Genomic DNA, 17,656 nt, shown 5'->3' on the forward strand with positions numbered 1-17,656 from the left:
TTACCAGAGGACTGTCCTGTCTCCAGCCAAGTCTACGTAAAAGCCTGAGGGGTCTGGTAGGATTTTCCCCATGTCTCGTTACACTCATATACATGGGGGAAATCAAAATTACAGGTTCACTAGCCGTGTTGCAAATAAATAACATAATCACACTGAAATGGAAGGGGAAGAACAGAACCTAACCTATAACCTAAGTAATAATATTCTGGCTGAATGCGACTGAAAATGAAAATAATGTACCAATATTGTACTCTGGTTAGCGAATTTGTTTACATAGCAGTATGGGTTAGCAATTCTGAAACCACTTTTATAGTATAGCAGGATTAAATAAGTAAATATATTTTGGGTAATGAGTGCCAGATTTCTCACTGCCAGAGAAAGGAATTATAAATAAGCAAGGGGGAAAGGGTACACTGAAACGTGTGGTGCTGGATTAGGGTTGAAGGCATCATTATGAACTCATGATTATTTTAATAAACATATACAGATAGTTATAGAAAGAAGTTATAAATAAGGAAGAGCAAAGGATACCATGGCCCCTGTGTTACTGCACTGGAATTCGAGGTATCAGTATGAACTCATGGATTTTAACATGTCTACAGACAAACACAGAAATACATATAATGTGTATATATGTGTGGGTTAGTATACACACATTTCCCAGCTCTGTCTGCTGAGTAATGACACCCCAGTAGCAGTAATAGCACCCAGTGTTCATATTTGGGTTTCTAAATACTATTCTCCAATAAAGAAACCAGAGTTCTGTGTAGAAGTGGTTGATTCCAGGGCTAGAAAGGGAAAATACAAGATGGGCCTGAATGTCCCATCGTGCCAGAAAGAAAGGAAGTGCTCAAAAAAGCATGGAAGCATTTTGAAAGAACAAAGAAGTCAACCTGAAAGATTTTCCAATGGCCAAAGTCAGAACAATTTGAGTAATAAAGTAAACAATAATAATAATCACCCACAAACTAAAATAAATACCCATGAGCCCATGCTGCTAAGAGGACATAATTGAATAAATAAATAAATAAATGGGGAGAAAGGACAGGTTTTCTTTCTAGAAGAATTTCAATTAATAAATGAAGAAGAAATGAGGGAAATACAAAATCATCATTAGACAAATACATTAATGTACAGGCAAGACCTACCAATGGATGTTAAAATTAATAAGTGAAAGTTTAAGGAGAAACAGGATATTTGCATAATTTTACTATATCTCCTCTAAGACATTCCAAAGGAGATATAGTAACTTTACAGTACAGGAGCACCTGGGTGGCTCAGTCGGTTAAGCATCCGCCTCTTGGTTTAGGCTCAGGTCATGATTTCACGGTTGTAAGATCGAGCCCTGCATCAGGCTCTGCACTGGGCATGGAGCCTGCTTGAGATTCTCTGTCTCCCTCTCCCCCTCCCCCCCACTCACTCTCGCTCATGCTTGATCTCTCTCAAAAAAATAAAAAAATAGGGTGCCTGGGTGGCTCTGACCATTAAGCGTCTGCCTTGGCTCCGGTCATGATCCCAGGGTCCTGGAATCGAGTACCACATTGGGCTCCTTACTCAGTGGGGAACCGGCTTCTCCCTCTGCTTGCTGCTCTCTCTCGCTCTCTCTCTTCTGACAAATAAATAAAATCTTAAAAAAATAATGAAAAAATAAAAAAATAAAAAATACAATAAAAAATACAAGCAACTTTACAGTACAGAAACCCAGCATACTAACACTGTATACCCCCAGTATGATCCTGAGAAGGGCACAGCATCACTTCTTGCAGTAAAGTTGCCAAAAATGCATAATCTCAATCTAAGCAGGAGAAAATATCAGAAAACCCAATGTTTTCAGGATGCTGAGAGACATTGTACAAAATACCTGATCAGCACCCTTAAAAAATGTCAAGGCCATAAAAGATAAGGAAAGACTGAGGAGCTATTGTCATAAAGCTGGAAGCGGCAAAGGAGACATGACAGCTATATGAAACTGAGTCCTAGATATATACTCCTAGGCATTCTCTTTTTTTTTTAAGTTTATTTTATTTTATTATTCCTAGGCATTCTCTAATGTAGAATCATGGGCTAAGTCCTGGAATAGAAAAAGGACATTAGGGGAAAAACTGGTGACATTCTAATAAGGTGTATAGTTTAGTTAATGGTATTTGATGGTATTGTACCAAGGTTAATTTCCTAGTTTTGATAATTATGTTACATTTACATAAGATGTTAACATTGGGGAAAGCTGCATGAAGGGAATTCAGGTATTGTGTGTCCTGTTTCTGCAATTTTTCTGTATGTCTAAAATTATTTCAAAATGAGAACTTAACAACAATATAGTATAGGTTTAGATCAAGCAGAATCTGTGAGGAGTGGAGATAATTTATTCATAATCTCACATTTTTAAGTTACACTGGTTGGTCTTTTTAAAACTGAGTAATCGGTTTTAGGTGGACCACTAATTTTGTAAAACTCTTCTCAAGTGTCTAAAATTCATAACTAGCCACTTCTACCTAAAACATGTATTATTTCTTCCTGTACAGTGAATTTAAAAATTAAGTTTCTAGAAAACACATGTCTTATTCATCTCTCATTGGATGGGTAACATATCATGGCACGTTTTCCTCACTCCTTCTCTAGATGGCCCCCTGAGTATTCATCTCCTTTCCCATTTTCCTTCAGAAATCTGAACTGTTATTGTAGGACACACCAATTCGGTCTTGTGAAGGATACAACATCTGAGTCCTTGCCAATCTTTCTCAAAATGTTAATGTCAACTCTTAACATTTCCTCCTGCTAACTCTTCCCTCACTATTCCTAAAGCCAAAACTCTGACCAAAGCTTTTGTTGTTTTATATCTCAATAATTATGACTTCTTGCCCATCAGTCCAAAATACCTCCATCAAACACATCTCTCTTTTTTTTAAGATTTGAGAGGGAGACCACGAGGGAGAGGGAGAAGCAGACTCCCTGCTGAGCAGGGAGCCTGACACGGGGCTCAATCCCAGGACCCTGAGATCATGACCTAAGCCAAAGGCAGACGCTTAAGCGACTGAGCCACCTAGGTGCCCATGTCTCTTTTTAAATTGTTTAGATTACATTACTTTCTTGCTCATATCCCAGTTATCAATATTATATTCAAATTGCTGATACTGATTTCCAGGGCTTCTGTAAGTCTATCCTATATTTATCAAGCTCCCTCAATATCATCTTGACATTGTCTTTTCTCTTGTTAAATCTGTGCATTCCTGCATTCACTTCACTAACTTTCACTGAATTTCAGCGAAGCCTAAGGCTTTGGGTGGGTGTTACAAGAAATATAAAATATCATATCTATCTTTTCTCATCCAACCTTCTCACTTTACATATCTTCCAACTAATCCCTTTTACCTGAAATGTTATAAGTTCCAAAGGCAAACTGCTGTCAATCCCACTTCACTGAAAGAAACTTCTGCTTAAATGGCCTGGAAAGGATGCTCATTTGTCAATAAAAATAGACTAGTTTTTTTTGTTGTTGTTTTGTTTTGTTTTTTACAAAAAGTAAAAGAGAGGGAGAAAAGAGTAAAATAAAATGCAGACCATGAAAAGGAGAAGTGTATCACTGCTTTAAGATCTTAGCTCCCAGAAGGCAAGTGACTTTTCTGAGTAATTCTTCTGAATAATCCAGAAGACTGTGGAAGCCAAGCTTTCAAAACCTACCAGAGATCTACATTAGTAGTTACATGCTATTCTGAAAAGAGTAATTTAGGAAGCCACCCTAGATTCACACCCGATTTCCCAAGATCAAAGTATCTATAAGAATAGCCCCTGCACAGAGGACTGGAGCACAACCCCATGCCCTAGGTCAGGTGGGCAGCATAGAACCAACGGTGTGGGCAATTTGGTATTTGCGATGAGGCTCAGTTGGGCTTAGTGTGACACTGGCCCATCTCTGATGGAGCCCTCTGTCATTTACACCACAGAATGCTGAAAAAAGAGAAGTTATAATTCCCACCTGATGATTTTCCTTGAAAGTTTGGATTAATAACTCTCTCAGTTTCTTCTTTCTTTCTTTCGCCATTTTTTCTTCACCCAAAAGAATATAATCACTCTGAACCATGCCTTTTTCTGTATTTTTGGGAGAATTTTCTTCCTGCTTTTTCCTCTCTCTGTTAACAATTTAAAAAAATACATGTATGAACAACAGAATTAATGATGGGTAATTACAACCTACTATAGTGGAATGAACACTGAATTTTCCGTCAGAAGACAGATTTTTATTTTTTTTAAAAGATTTTATTTATTTATTTGACAGAGAGAGACACAGCGAGAGAGGGAACACAAGCAGGGAGAGTGGGAGAGGGAGAAGAAGGCTTCCCGCGGAGCAGGGAGCCTGATGCGGGGCTCGATCCCAGGACCCCGGGATCATGACCTGAGCCGAAGGCAGGCGCTTAACGACTGAGCCACCCAGGCACCCCCAGAAGACAGATTTTTAGATTTGGTTCTAAAACTACATTGTAGGGTGATTTTTTTTTTTTAAGCCTTAGTTTACTCCTTTATAAAATATAGATTAAATAAGAGACTATTATACTCTGAAATTAGAAAGCCCTATAAATATTTTGGTAAAGTATTTTTATTGAGTTTATCATTGAGGGATACTTTGATCAAAATTTGAGAGTTAACAATATGTAGACATAAGCTCTCTCTTTTCTTCTAAGGGAGAGACCAAAAAAAGGACCCTCAGGTAAGAGAGGGATGAGATTTTTACCCCAAGGCTTTTACAAGGCTTCTAGGGAGAAAAATAACAAAAGAATCAGGTATTCTTGTATAACAAGAGTGAAATTTATATTAATTCTAAAATAGCTGAAAAGAGAAAAAATAGAACTTAATAACAATAAGGAAAAAACTTTCAGGCAAGTGACAGGAATCACTCTGTAACTGTTGCTTATTTCTCTGGTCATCCGCTGTCTCACCCACATATCCTTTCTCATCCAGGTCATCCCTCTTCCACATGCCAATTCAAGCAAGCTCACAGTCACTGCCTTCTTACTGGAGTGTACTAAAGTATATGTATGTATATGTGTGGAAGGTATATATACTACCAATGATACAGTAGAAATAGTCAGGAATCAGGATTCATGGGCTCTGGCCACAAACCAGCTGTGAAAACTCACAAAGGTCACCTTATCTTTCTGAATTTCACTTTATAATTGTGGAAACTCAAGTTGAGAGGGATGCCAGGCTACTCTATAGACATTCTCATTAATTCTCATATACATACAGAGGACACACAGTGTTATATCTTATTATTGGTGATGTTAACCATCACTTGGCTAAGGGGACCTCTCCAGTATGAAGTTGCCATTTTTGCCTTAATTAATTAATAATTAATAAATCTCTTAGAGGAGATATTTTGAAACTATGCAATAAAGCAGATTTAGGATAGCTTACAAAGAAATTAAAAACTATCAATAATAAAATTTTACTGACTCTATCCAAATGCCATAACAGTGTTATATTAGACAGTTATAGGCCGACCACAGTGGCCATTTAAAGAAATACAGTTCTAACACCATGGATCTGATTTTCAAATAACATTAAAATATGTATCTGTTATAAAAGGGATAGCCGCTTATTGTGAAAAAATTGGATATAAAAGCCATCCATATTTCCACCCAGAAAAAAACACTGACAACAGTCAGTGCTGCCTCATTGTATAACCATTTTCTTTAATTTCTCCAGTATTTATTAATGCCCATTATAAATAATATTATATTATCTTTGTGCACAAATCTTTGTCTGGATTTCTGATCATTTTCTTAGGGGTGTTTTCCTAAGACTGGAATTTCCAGGTCAAGTGGTAATACCATTTTTATGGCTCCTGTTGTTTATTGCCAAATTGCCTTGTGGAACGTTTAAATCAGTTCATCTGCTAGCAGTATAGCATGTTACCTGAATCACTGTAACCATGGATAAGATTTTACCGAGTGGTCAGGGAGCATCTGTTGAGTGCCCACTATGAGCACAGCATCCCGCTCCCATCAAATGTTACTTGTTTTCACTATTTATTTTAGGTCAGCCTAGATTTTTCAGGGTTTAAAAGCAATCTAAAAGTAAGGTTGACCTTAGCAAGAACTCACTAAAACACCGGTGATTGCTTTCTAAAAGGAATGGTGTTTGGAGGAGGCCTGAGGCTGGCACTTGAAAGCGTGAAGCACTCGTCCACTGCCGAGCTGTTTTAAATTGGGTAGAATAAGAGCAATCAGGAACACAGGGGGAAAAGCTGTGTAGGCTGATGGAGGCGAGAGGGATTATCGAATAGGTCTTTCTGGCCTCTGAGTTTGAGTATTCAGTCACTTCAGGCACATTACTCCAAGGCTTTTTGCAGTTCATGCACCAGTGCTGTTTCTCAGAATAAATACATTAGTTATTTCATTTAGAAGCTCATTTTCTGCATGAGGATATATAACAGTACTACATCCTGTGAGGACTATTTTGATTTTCCTCTTAGCTCAGATATTCCTGTTCTTTGTCAGTGGTTGGAGGGCAATGATGACTCTGTATGATTATCAGAAGATAAGACACTCACACCCTTCACATAGGCTGAGGCACAATTAGCAGACAATTTTAACAATGTTCAGGTAACCAAAGAAATGCAAACTAACCAACATAATACCTACTGAAAGTGCAAAAGTATTGAAAATGATAGTACTTCCCAATGCTAAAAAGAGTGTGGTAACCTCGTCCACTGCCAGCAATAGTGTAAATAAGTACAACCCATTTAGAAAGCAATTTGCCAATGTTTCAAGAGTCATCAAAGGCCTATACCATTTAACTCAGTAATTACACGCCTAAGAATGTAGAAAGCTCTATGCTCAAGGAAGCTCACTGCATTATTATATAGTGAAAAACCTGAAATAGTTGAAATGCTTATCAGATGGGGGGAAGCTCATTACATAAATTACGGTCTAGGAACTCAATGGAGAAATAATATACAGACCTCAGGACTCTGGGCAATGTGTTAACTAAAACAAGCAAAATAAATGTACTTTATGGTTGCAATTAAGTACGTAAAGGGATCAAGACCCAGAGGAAACAGAAAAACATAAACAATTTGTTAACATCATGGAATTGTGGGTGATTTCTTCTTTGTGTTTTGTTATCACAATGTCCATGTTTTTAAACTTCCAAAATGACTGCTTAGACAAAAAAAACTTCACACCGCTCACCACGGCTGGCTTACATTTTCCATGCTTCTTCCACAGTTTGTCTCCTCTCAATTATCTCCCTCCGCAGCTTTACCATCTCCCTTTGAATCTCCTCCTCCTCTTTCTTGGCTTCCAGAGCCTTCTTTCTCTTCTCTTCCTGCACCAAATACTGAGCCTCTAAGAAGACCGATTTTTTCAGGGTCTTTTCCATTCTCTGGCGCTCCAGTTCTTTCTCACGTCTCATGCGATTTTCTTTTACCTTAAAGAGAACACAGTGAGGGTGGAATGCAGCCTTTCAAGTAGAAAAGGATACACAAAAGCTTAGAATACATTTCCAAGTTCACAATACGCCCAGTTGGAAAGATTCTGGCCCAGAAGCTCACTGTTCATTGGAAGAATAGGAAGAATTCATTTGTTTACTTGGGTAAGAGCCAATACAAAAGTCTAGATGAAGTCAGGTCAGAGGACTCTCAGCACTCTGGGAACGATCTGCACCATGGAAAAGTTGAAAATTTACTGGGTCAGATGCCAAGTTCTGGATTCTTACATAGTAATGATATCCCACCCCTAAAATTTTCCAAGGTGTATACTACTGCTGTTTATTTAGGCCCTCTGTGCAAGCCATTTAAGAAAGAATATGGATATTTTGGGGAAGCTACATCATGAAAGATACAACAGTGATTTACTGCCTGAGGAACACATTATTCATTTTTTTAAAAATATTTTTATTTATTTATTTGACAGAGAGAGACACAGCGAGAGAGGGAACACAAGCAGGGAGAGTGGGAGAGGGAGAAGCAGGCTTCCCGCGGAGCAGGAAGCCCGATGCAGGGCTCGATCCCAGGACCCTGGGATCATGACCTGAGCCGAAGGCAGACGCTTAACCAACTGAGCCACCCAGGCGCCCCACAACACTATTCACTTGGATCGTTATTTAAATGTATCAATGATTCTGGCTCATATTTGGAAATCAAAACCATGATATTTCTGAATAAGCACAATCAATTTTTCAAACCCATTAATTCTCTAGCGGCTCTTCTAGCTATGAATTAAGGAGTGCTCCTTTACCTCCCTCTTCACTGACCGGATCTTATTCTTTACTTATAAGACTTCTAGGTATTGGCAATCTCTTATTGAACCTTCTCTCCTCCCTTTTATCACAAACCCAAACTAGGATCATACTTCTACCCCTTTTTCTAACATCCTCAGTGCTGATTAGGCACACCTTAATGCTTTAAAGCAATCAGAAATTCAGGGTTATAAAAAGACAACATACAATGTATAGACATTCATTCTAGTTCAGTCTTAGTTCTGGACATGTGGAAAAGACTTGGTCATTCTGATTTCCTGAAGCTCCTCTACAAAGAATTGAGACGCATCTTTTTCCTATAACCCACTATTTATTCCCTTTGAAGAAAAGAAAGTTCCCATATGCGTTTCTAATTCAAAACAGCTGAACTAGATTTAATTCAGATCTGTCCTCCCTTTCAAATTATAATCACAAAATGAGTCAATTTTTCAGTTGTCTGGAAAAGAATTATCATTATAACATTCACTAGAATATTCATGATATTAATATTTTGATGTCACAGTTCAAAAATCAAATTCAAGCAAAACCAATCTACATATTTATAATAGTACCATATACAAACTAATAAAGTTTAGTTCACCCACTCCATTGTTCAAAATCAATTATTCCTTCTTTTGGTTTTTTTAAATAAACTGTTTCCTGTCCTCAGTTTATGAGCATTATTTTTCTTCTAAGTTCTTATATTTTATTTTTATTCTTTCTAACCAAACCACAGATGGCACTCTTTTTCATAATAAAACCTAAGTCTTTATTTAAGCTTATTAAATGTGCTACACAAAGATTGCTTCCTGTTACCCATTTTAATTTTGTTTTTCCCTCCCACCTGCTTATGTCTCATCTCCATGGTAAGACGAGGATCCTTCTGCTGCTGCTTGTCTTGGTTTCCATTCATTCCAAGATCTTCCAACATTCCAGAATCCACCACTTTTTTATGGAGCAGATGGTCTATAAATTTTTGAACGGTGGTACTTTCCTCTTCTTCCTCCAAATAGCCACACAACTCTGGAGGAGACAGAGCAACAACAAAAAAAGGGAAAATGAAAAAAAAAATTTAGTACAATTTCCATATTTATATAAATAATCTTGGTACAATAAAAATATGAAGCTGAGTGTTCAATAAATAGTAACTGATAATGCCAATTGGATGAGTATAGCCCTCAGGAATTAACTACCTTCAACTGAGAGGAAAGAAAATTCCATTCATGAGGAATTATCATCACCCAAGACATGAAAGACTCCTTCACTGCCAAATGTAAAAGATACTACTTCAGTCTAAACATCCTTGAAGACTCCATTGTTTTTTTTAAATGGCTTTATTGAGGTATAACTGACATACAATACACTGTAAATATTTAAAGTCTACCATAAGTTTTGACATATACATCTACCAGTAAAACCATCACTATAATCAAGATAAAGAACATGTCTGTCAGTTCCAAAAGGGTCCTCAAACTGATTTGCAATCTCTTCCTCCCACTCCTCCCCATGTTCTCGGTCTTATCCCAGTCAACCACAGACCTGCTTTCTCTCAGGATAAATTAATTTACATTTTCTAGAATTTCTTATCAATTAAATCATACACTATGTACTCTTTTTTTGGTCAGGCTTCTTTTACTCAGCACAATTACTTCTGAGATTCATCATGTTGTTGTATCAACAGTTCATCACTTTTTACTGCTGATTAGTATTCCACTGTATGGGTATACCATAATTTGTTCATTCATTCATGGATAGACATTTGGGCTGTTTCCAGATTTTGGCTATGACAAATAAAGTTGTTATAAACATTTGTGTACAAGTTTTTGTATGAACATATGCTTTGTTTTCTCTTGGAAAAATGCCTAGGAGTGGAATGGCTTGATCATAGAAGTATCTGTTTAACTTTTTAAAAAACTGTCAAGCAGTTTTCCAAAGTGGTCACAAAATTTTATATTCTCACCAGCAGTATTGGAGTGTTCTGGTTCCTCTACATCCTCACCAATACTTAGTATGGTCAGTCTTTGGATATAAACCGTATGTAGTGGTTACTCAAGGTAGTTTTAATTTGCATGTTCTCAATGACTAATTATAGGAACATCTTCCTTGTTGATGTTCTGTTTAGTTCCATACATCACTGAAAATGGGGTATAAGGTCTCCAAATAATTTGGAGAATTGTACAATTACCTATTTCTCCCCTCAACTTTGTCAGTTTTTGCTTCATGTATTTTAGGGCTTTTTTTTTTTTTAAAGATTTTATTTGAGAGAGAGAGAGAGAGAGAGAACATGAGCAGGGGGAGGGGCAGAGAGAGAGAAGCAGCCTCGCCGTTGAGCAGGGAGCCCAATGCAGTGCTCATCCCAGGACCCCGAAATCATGACCCGAGCTGAAGGCAGATGCTTACCCAACTGAGCCACCCAGGCGCCCCTATTTTGGGGCTCTTTTCTTAGGTGTACGTATGTTTATACTTGTTATGTTTTATTGATGGCTGACCCTTTATCATTATAAAATGCCCTTCTTGGTCCCTAGTAACAATTTTTATGTTACAGTCTATTTTTTTCCTGAATTAGTAAGCTGCTCTCACTTTCTTTTGGTTACTGATTGCATGGTATAGCTTTTTCCATCTTTTTACTTTCAATCTATTTGTGTCTTTGAATCTAAATTGTGTCTCCTGTGGATAGCATATAATTATGTCGTATTTTAAAAATCATTCTGCCAATCTTTGTCTTTTAATTGGACTATTTAATCCATTTACATTAGATGTAATTCCTGATAACGTATAGCTTATGTTTGTCATTTTGGTATTTGTTTTCTGTATGTCTTCAGTAAATGCCCTTTGTCAGGTTGAGGAATTTACCTTCTATTACTAGTTTGCTGAGCATTTTTATCAGGAATGGTTGTCAGATTTTGTCAAGTACTTTTTCTGAGTCTATTGAGATAATCCCATTAATCAATATTTTTGGTAAACATCCTTTTTAAATGGCTACATATTAGGAATGTTTCAATCAAAAAAAAAAAGGAAAATAAAACAAAAAACTCTACAAGCATAAGATGAATGAGGCCTGGTAAAGAAATATAACTAGATCTATTAGCACCATATGAAAGGAGTCACAGTTTCACTATATTCCGTATATGCTTCAGAATAAATATGAAGTATGAAAATGCCTCACTTTAATAATGACATTAATAAATTAGAAAACATCCAGAAGGAGGCAACCAGCATGATAAGATTTAGAAACAATGTGATATAAAGAACTACTGTGAGAATTGGTATATTTAAGCCAGGAACATTGAAGTATATGAGAGATCAGACATGATTATATCACGTGCAAACAACAACAACAACAATACTACTTTTCTTGGGAAAGGGAACATGGTATTATTTTCTCTTACACTAAAGGGTTACAGAGGTCAAACTCCTAATTCTCCTGAGAGAAAAATGTATGAGGATTAGAGCCCCACAACAAGTGAATGGGCTCCTTCTATCCTGGGAGATGTGCTGGCAGAGATTCTATCACCCCACGTGAGGGATACTACAGAAGGATCTCTATCTGAGGGGGTGAAGCAGGGAGATCAGACTAGGTGATCTAGAAGGATTCCTCTAACTTTAAGAGCTCATGACTTTGTGATTCCTAGGCTGGGGATTTTGTAGATTTTTGTAGAGTCCTAAACAAGGGGAATTCTGCCAGGTGAGATTGCCAAGGGTGTGTGAGTCACACATGAGGAGCTGCTGCCCACCACCATCACCAGGCCTACCTTTATGCTGAGGAAAAAAAATACCAAATTCTGAGTACATTCGAGGAACCCTCACTCACTAGTTGTGTGTACAAGTAGTAAACTCTTTTATAAATATAAAATGTTTAAATGTAGCCCCATCAGAGTAGAGTCATCCAACAATATATGGGAAGAGACACTCAAAGAGCATTAATTGCTATTATAATCATAAGAATTACAAATAGAATATTTTAATTTAAAAAACACCATGAACATACTGAGGATACAGATAAGTAATTTAAATTGAACCAAGAAAAATTAAAGCCAATTATAAAACTAATCAAATCACAGAAAAGTCAAATAATATAGCATTTATTATTTAAAACAATTAAAAAGACTTCTTAGATACATTCATTAGATGTTAAAGCTTAGAACAATCAGACAAGTTCTTACCATCAAACTTGTCATATTTCAAATGATCACTGGCTTCCGGCACAGGAAGGATATTTGACACAGTGTCTTCAGCACCATCTTCACCATCACTTGCTAGTTCTTGCTTAAGTTTGGTGTCTAACCAGTCATTGACTAGCTCCTGAGCTATCAATAAAACAAAAAAATCTTTTTAATATTCCTATTACTTCAAAGACTTTCTTCATTCACTGTTTTCATTCACTCAGTAAATACTGAGTATCTATCATGTGTCAGGTACTGTGTTAGATGCTGGGAAAAGAGCAACAAATAGGACAAATAAAACTTATCACCAACGAAGTTTACATTCTAATTGAAGAGAGACAAAAAATAAGTAAATCTGAAAAACAGAGCAGGCAAAGGAGAAATGGTGTGTAAGAAATGGAAGGTAGGTATTGATAGTTTTAAATTTGGGGTTCAAAGAAGGCCTCACTGAGAAGACATCTGGGCAAAGAAGGGAAGAAAGTGAGGGAGTGAGCCATATGGTTATTCCATGCAGAGGGAAAGCATTTGCAAAGGTCCTAAGGAATAGAATGTCCAGAGTGTTGGAGAAGTAGAAAGGAGGCAGTGTGGCTAGAAAGGAGTGAGTGAAGGGGTAATAACAGGAGATAAAGTAAAGAGGTAATGTGGGGATCAGATTTAGAGCACTGGTTCTAGATCAGGGATGATCTTGCCCCCCAGTGGACATCTGGCAATGTCTGGAGCCATTTTTGGTTATCATAACAGGGATAAATGATACTAGCATCTGGTAGGCAGAGGGCAGATATGTGGCTAAACATCCAACAATGCATGGAACAGCCCCCACCCCAAAGATAATTATCTGTTATATCATCAACAGTGCTGAGGTTGAAAATCAACATCAACAGTGCTGAGGTTGAAAATCCCTTGCACAGAAGCAGGGGACACCAATTGGGAGGCAAATGCAATAATCCAGGAAAGTGACAGTAGCCTGGACCTGGAGAGGAAGTATTAAAAATCGTCCAATTTTAGAAAGTATTGTTTTGAGATGCAATTGATGGATTTGCTGATGTAGTAGATACGGGAAATGAAAGAAGTCTGCAAGGTTTCTGGCCTAAGCAACTGCAAAAATGGAGATGCCATTCACTGAGACAGGGAAGGCTGAGGGAGAAGCACGTCAGGAGGGAAGATCAGGAATTCAGTTTTAGACTAGTTGGGTTTGAAATGCTTAGGAGACATACAAATAAGAATGTCAAACAGGTATTGGCTATACCACTCTGGATTTCTGGGGAGAGGTCCAAGCTCAAGAAATAAATGTGGGTGTCATCAGCATATGGATAGAATTTAATGCCACAGAAGTGGATGAGAGCACCAAAAGAGGAAGATGGGTAGAGAACTGGTTCCAGGAATAAGCCCTGAAGAACTCCAGTATTAGGGGTTGAAGAGATAAGGCAGAACCGGAAAAGCAGACTAGGAAGGAGAGGCCATTGAGGTAGGAGGAAAATCAAAATAGTGTGATTTCCTGGAAGCCAACTTCTATTTGAATTTCTTTCTTGGTGATATTCAGAAAATCTTAAATATATAGGTATGAGAGAAAATGTCTACTTTAGCAATACGTTCATCACTATCATCATTATCAAACAGCTCTATGGGTAGGGCATAGGGGTTTCAAAGAAGAAAAGTATATATTTCAGCACTATCTTCATCACTGTTACCATGATCATATAGCTCTGAGGGAATGGAATGTTTCTTACATTAAATGAGGCCAAAAGGCATTTAAACTAGATAGGAATGCGGGACATATAAAATAGAAAAGAATGAATCAAGATAGTAGAAACCAAGTGTAAAAAGTATACTAGCAATAAATATTATTGGCTTTCAGAGGAAGGTAGAGAAAGGGGACAGATATTTATTGAGTAACCCTGTGTACAGTAAGTCAGACATTTATACGTAGAATAATTTATATGTAGAATAATTCAGATCTACTCAATGCCATTCATTAGTAAAGAGGGCTTTGCTATGAAGTGCCCCAAAAGCACAAAGAAAGTGAACTACCCTTGGAGAGTTCAACTGCAGGAACATCTCCTGTTGGATCAGAGGCTCTAAGGCTACATTAAAGCAGAGTTTCTCAAAATATGTTCCTCAGAACACTGGTTCTTATTGAATATTAACAGATGATTGATGAGAGGAGAAAAAGGGATATAAACCTTTGAAAACCATGTTCTGTTCATACACTAGTACTTTCTAATGTGTATCACTTAACTCTTCAGGATAGGAATATGGATTTCAGGCTAAAAGGAGTTTCCAGGTATAGGAAGCTTGGGATTTGGGGTAAGTAAACATTAGTTTTTAGACAGCATGACTTCTCAGAAACTTTTAAGAGGCTAAAGTATATTGTGTATTCCCAACAGTGGGTTGGGAGATGGGGTGGGCAAGACATAGTCTTGCCAATTTCTGAACCAATCTCCTTTTTCCATCTCCAGTTCTACCAACCACCCAAGACCAAGGGCCTTTACTGCTCACCCAGACCACTGCACCAGCCTCTCACAGATCTCCCTTTTTCCTCCTTTTCTCCCCTATAATCCACTTTTCATATTTAAAATATTGATCTGTTGTACCACTGCTTAAAACCCTTCAATGATGTCTCATCATACTCAGAATAAAATCTAAATTCTTTTACCAGGCCTACAGGCCCTATGTACTAGGTCTTCTGCTCACTCCTGCACGCTCATCTCCATTGGGATGTTCCAGCCACACTGGTCTTCCTTCAGTTCCTCAAGCACACCAAGCTTGTCTATACTTTAACTCTTGATGCTACCTTTCCCTCTGTCTAGGATGCCCCTCCTCCATTACTGCTTAGCTGGCTCCTTCTTATTATTCAGGTCCAAACTTGAATGATTTATCACTACCTAATAATTTTAAGTTTCCTTTATTCTCACACTAGCATGTATACCCCATGAAAGCAAGGGCTTTGCCTCTCTTGTTCAAAATTTTAGGTTCCCCCAGTACCTAAAATAGTACCTGACACAGAGTGATAATTTTTTAAATATATATAATAGATTATATTATAAACATAAAAGTTTTTATCATATACATTCTTATAAACATAAATAATTATATATGTATATATATATTTTTTGAATAAAGACATGCTATGAATAAATAGAGACATTTAATGGAATAAGTTAATGGAATAAAAAGAGACAATCATCCAAATGGAAGCTGGCTTCCAGGACATGGCCACTCTGACTTTCTTCCTCTGTGGCTTCTCCTTTCCAGTCTTTGCTGGTTCCTCCTGATCTATTCATCCCTAAATGCTGGAGTTCCCAAGAGCAACAGAAACTAAAATACTAAATTCCAGAGGAGTAAATGTTTTGGGGAGGTAGGAAGGTTAGATCAATCTTAGACTCTCTTCACAAAGAATAAAGTGGATTTGCAAACTAATGGTCAAATGATCTCATAATACTAGATCAAGTGATCATGTTGCCCTCCATGCCACAGGACGAATACTTTATAACACTCACTAGTTAGCTGTGTCATATCAACCTGCCTCTTGATGTGGTTCCATTTCAGGAGACAGAATGAGCCTTAAATATAGCCTTACTTGTAATATTGGAGTTCACTCCAGGATAGATTAGTTTCAGGGAGGTGGAAAAACACGAAACTTAAGCGCAAAAGAATGAAAAATTTCCATTCTGTACTTTGAAATGCATTATAGGTTATGCTTTAATAAGCTGTATTCTAAAGAACTGTTAACACTGCAGCAAAAAAATGTATTCTCTTACCTTCCGCATAGACTTCATCATGATCCTCTATTTGCTCAGATGTTTCCAAATCTATGATTTGGCTCCAAAGCCTTCTGGACAAATTGGAATTTGTAGGAGAAAATGCTTTTGAAACTGCAAATTCTGAGGTTTTCTCCACCTTCTTCAATATCACAGAAAAAAAAAATCCATTAAGATGATGACAACTTTGTTTAGGGCTAAAGAATTTTTTCTCCTACTCAAGAAAACTGACTTTCTACCACCTACTAAGATACTTCTACTGTTCCATTTTTAAAGGAACTCTGGAGGCTTAACCACCCCAAATAATTTCATTTTTTAAACATGAAATTAATTGCAATATTTTACCAAATTTTAACATGTATTCACAATGTTTATTTTTGAACAAAAGGTTATTTAAACTTTAGATAACTTTTGTTTAGAGCATTAGTGATGGGATCATGACACCTGGATATTTTATTTTAAATAAAAAATACAATATTTTATTAACTCCCATTGCCACTAGGATTTGCATATGAATATGAAGCAGAGGCAGAGTAGCTATACTTCCTCAAATTACTACCCCTGGAATGAACCTCCCATCATATATTAAATAAACTACAGGCTCAATAAAATTGGGATAGAGTCACTGAACTGTAGTTATCCAGAAGGTTTTAAATCAAGAGTAAAAACATGGCCCAATTCATGGGATTGGTGGAGGTGGACAAACTGTGTTGGCACTTTGGTTTACCTGCACAATATAAAAGAACTTCTTGGGGCGCCTGGGTGGCTCAGATGGTTAAGCATCTGCCTTCAGCTCAGGTCATGATCTCAGGGTCCTGAGATTGAGCCCCATATCGGGCTCCCGGCTCAGCGGGGAGTCGCTTCTCCCTCTCCCTCTGCCTCTCCCCCTGCTTGTGCTCTTTCTCTCTCTCAGATGAATAAAAATCTTAAAAAATTAAATTAAATTAAAAAAAAAAGAACTTCTTTTACAGTTAAATCCCTGACTTTCTCCCTCCCTACAAACTTGCTTTCCTCCACATCTGCTGCATTCCCAGGCTTCCAACCTAGGTGACAATGCCACTCTTTCGGTTCTCAGGATGAAAACCTTGGCGTCCTTGAATCTATTCTCTCCCTCTTACCCCACAACCAATCTGTTGGGAAATCTGTTGACTCTATTTTCAAAATATATCCAGGATCTGACCCCTTCTTGTCACCTCTACTGCTCTCACCTGGTCCAAGGCACCACAATTTCCTGACAGGTTTTCTGTGATAGTCTCCCACCACAGCAGACAGTCCCTTTGAAATGAAAGCCACACATAACTCCGCTCAAAACCCTTTCATGGTGGGGCGCCTGGGTGGCTCAGACGGTTAAGCGTCTGCCTTCGTCTCGGGTCATGATCCCAGGGTCCTGGGATCGAGCCCCACGTCGGGCTCCCTGCTCAGCGGGGAGCCTGCTTCTCCCTCTCCCTCTGCCTGCCGCTCCCCCTGCTTGTGCTCTCTCTCGCTCTAATAAAAAATTAA

General features: G+C 37.8%; 1 protein-coding gene across 1 annotated transcript in view; it reads right to left on the minus strand.

Moving 5' to 3' along the window:
* CCDC191 (coiled-coil domain containing 191) overlaps positions 1-17,656 on the minus strand; it is an 82,501-nt gene that overhangs the window by 56,974 nt on the left and 7,871 nt on the right. The window contains exons 3-7 of the mRNA XM_044919722.1: positions 16,157-16,298; positions 12,399-12,542; positions 9,080-9,258; positions 7,202-7,425; positions 3,974-4,127 (exon numbers count right to left, since the gene is read on the minus strand). Of these exons, the coding sequence (XP_044775657.1) occupies positions 3,974-4,127; positions 7,202-7,425; positions 9,080-9,258; positions 12,399-12,542; positions 16,157-16,298 (843 nt within the window). The remainder of the gene's footprint in view (positions 1-3,973; positions 4,128-7,201; positions 7,426-9,079; positions 9,259-12,398; positions 12,543-16,156; positions 16,299-17,656) is intronic.

This window comes from Neomonachus schauinslandi, chromosome 1 (genome assembly GCF_002201575.2).
Source record: "Neomonachus schauinslandi chromosome 1, ASM220157v2, whole genome shotgun sequence".
In the NCBI taxonomy this organism is placed as follows: domain Eukaryota; kingdom Metazoa; phylum Chordata; class Mammalia; order Carnivora; family Phocidae; genus Neomonachus; species Neomonachus schauinslandi.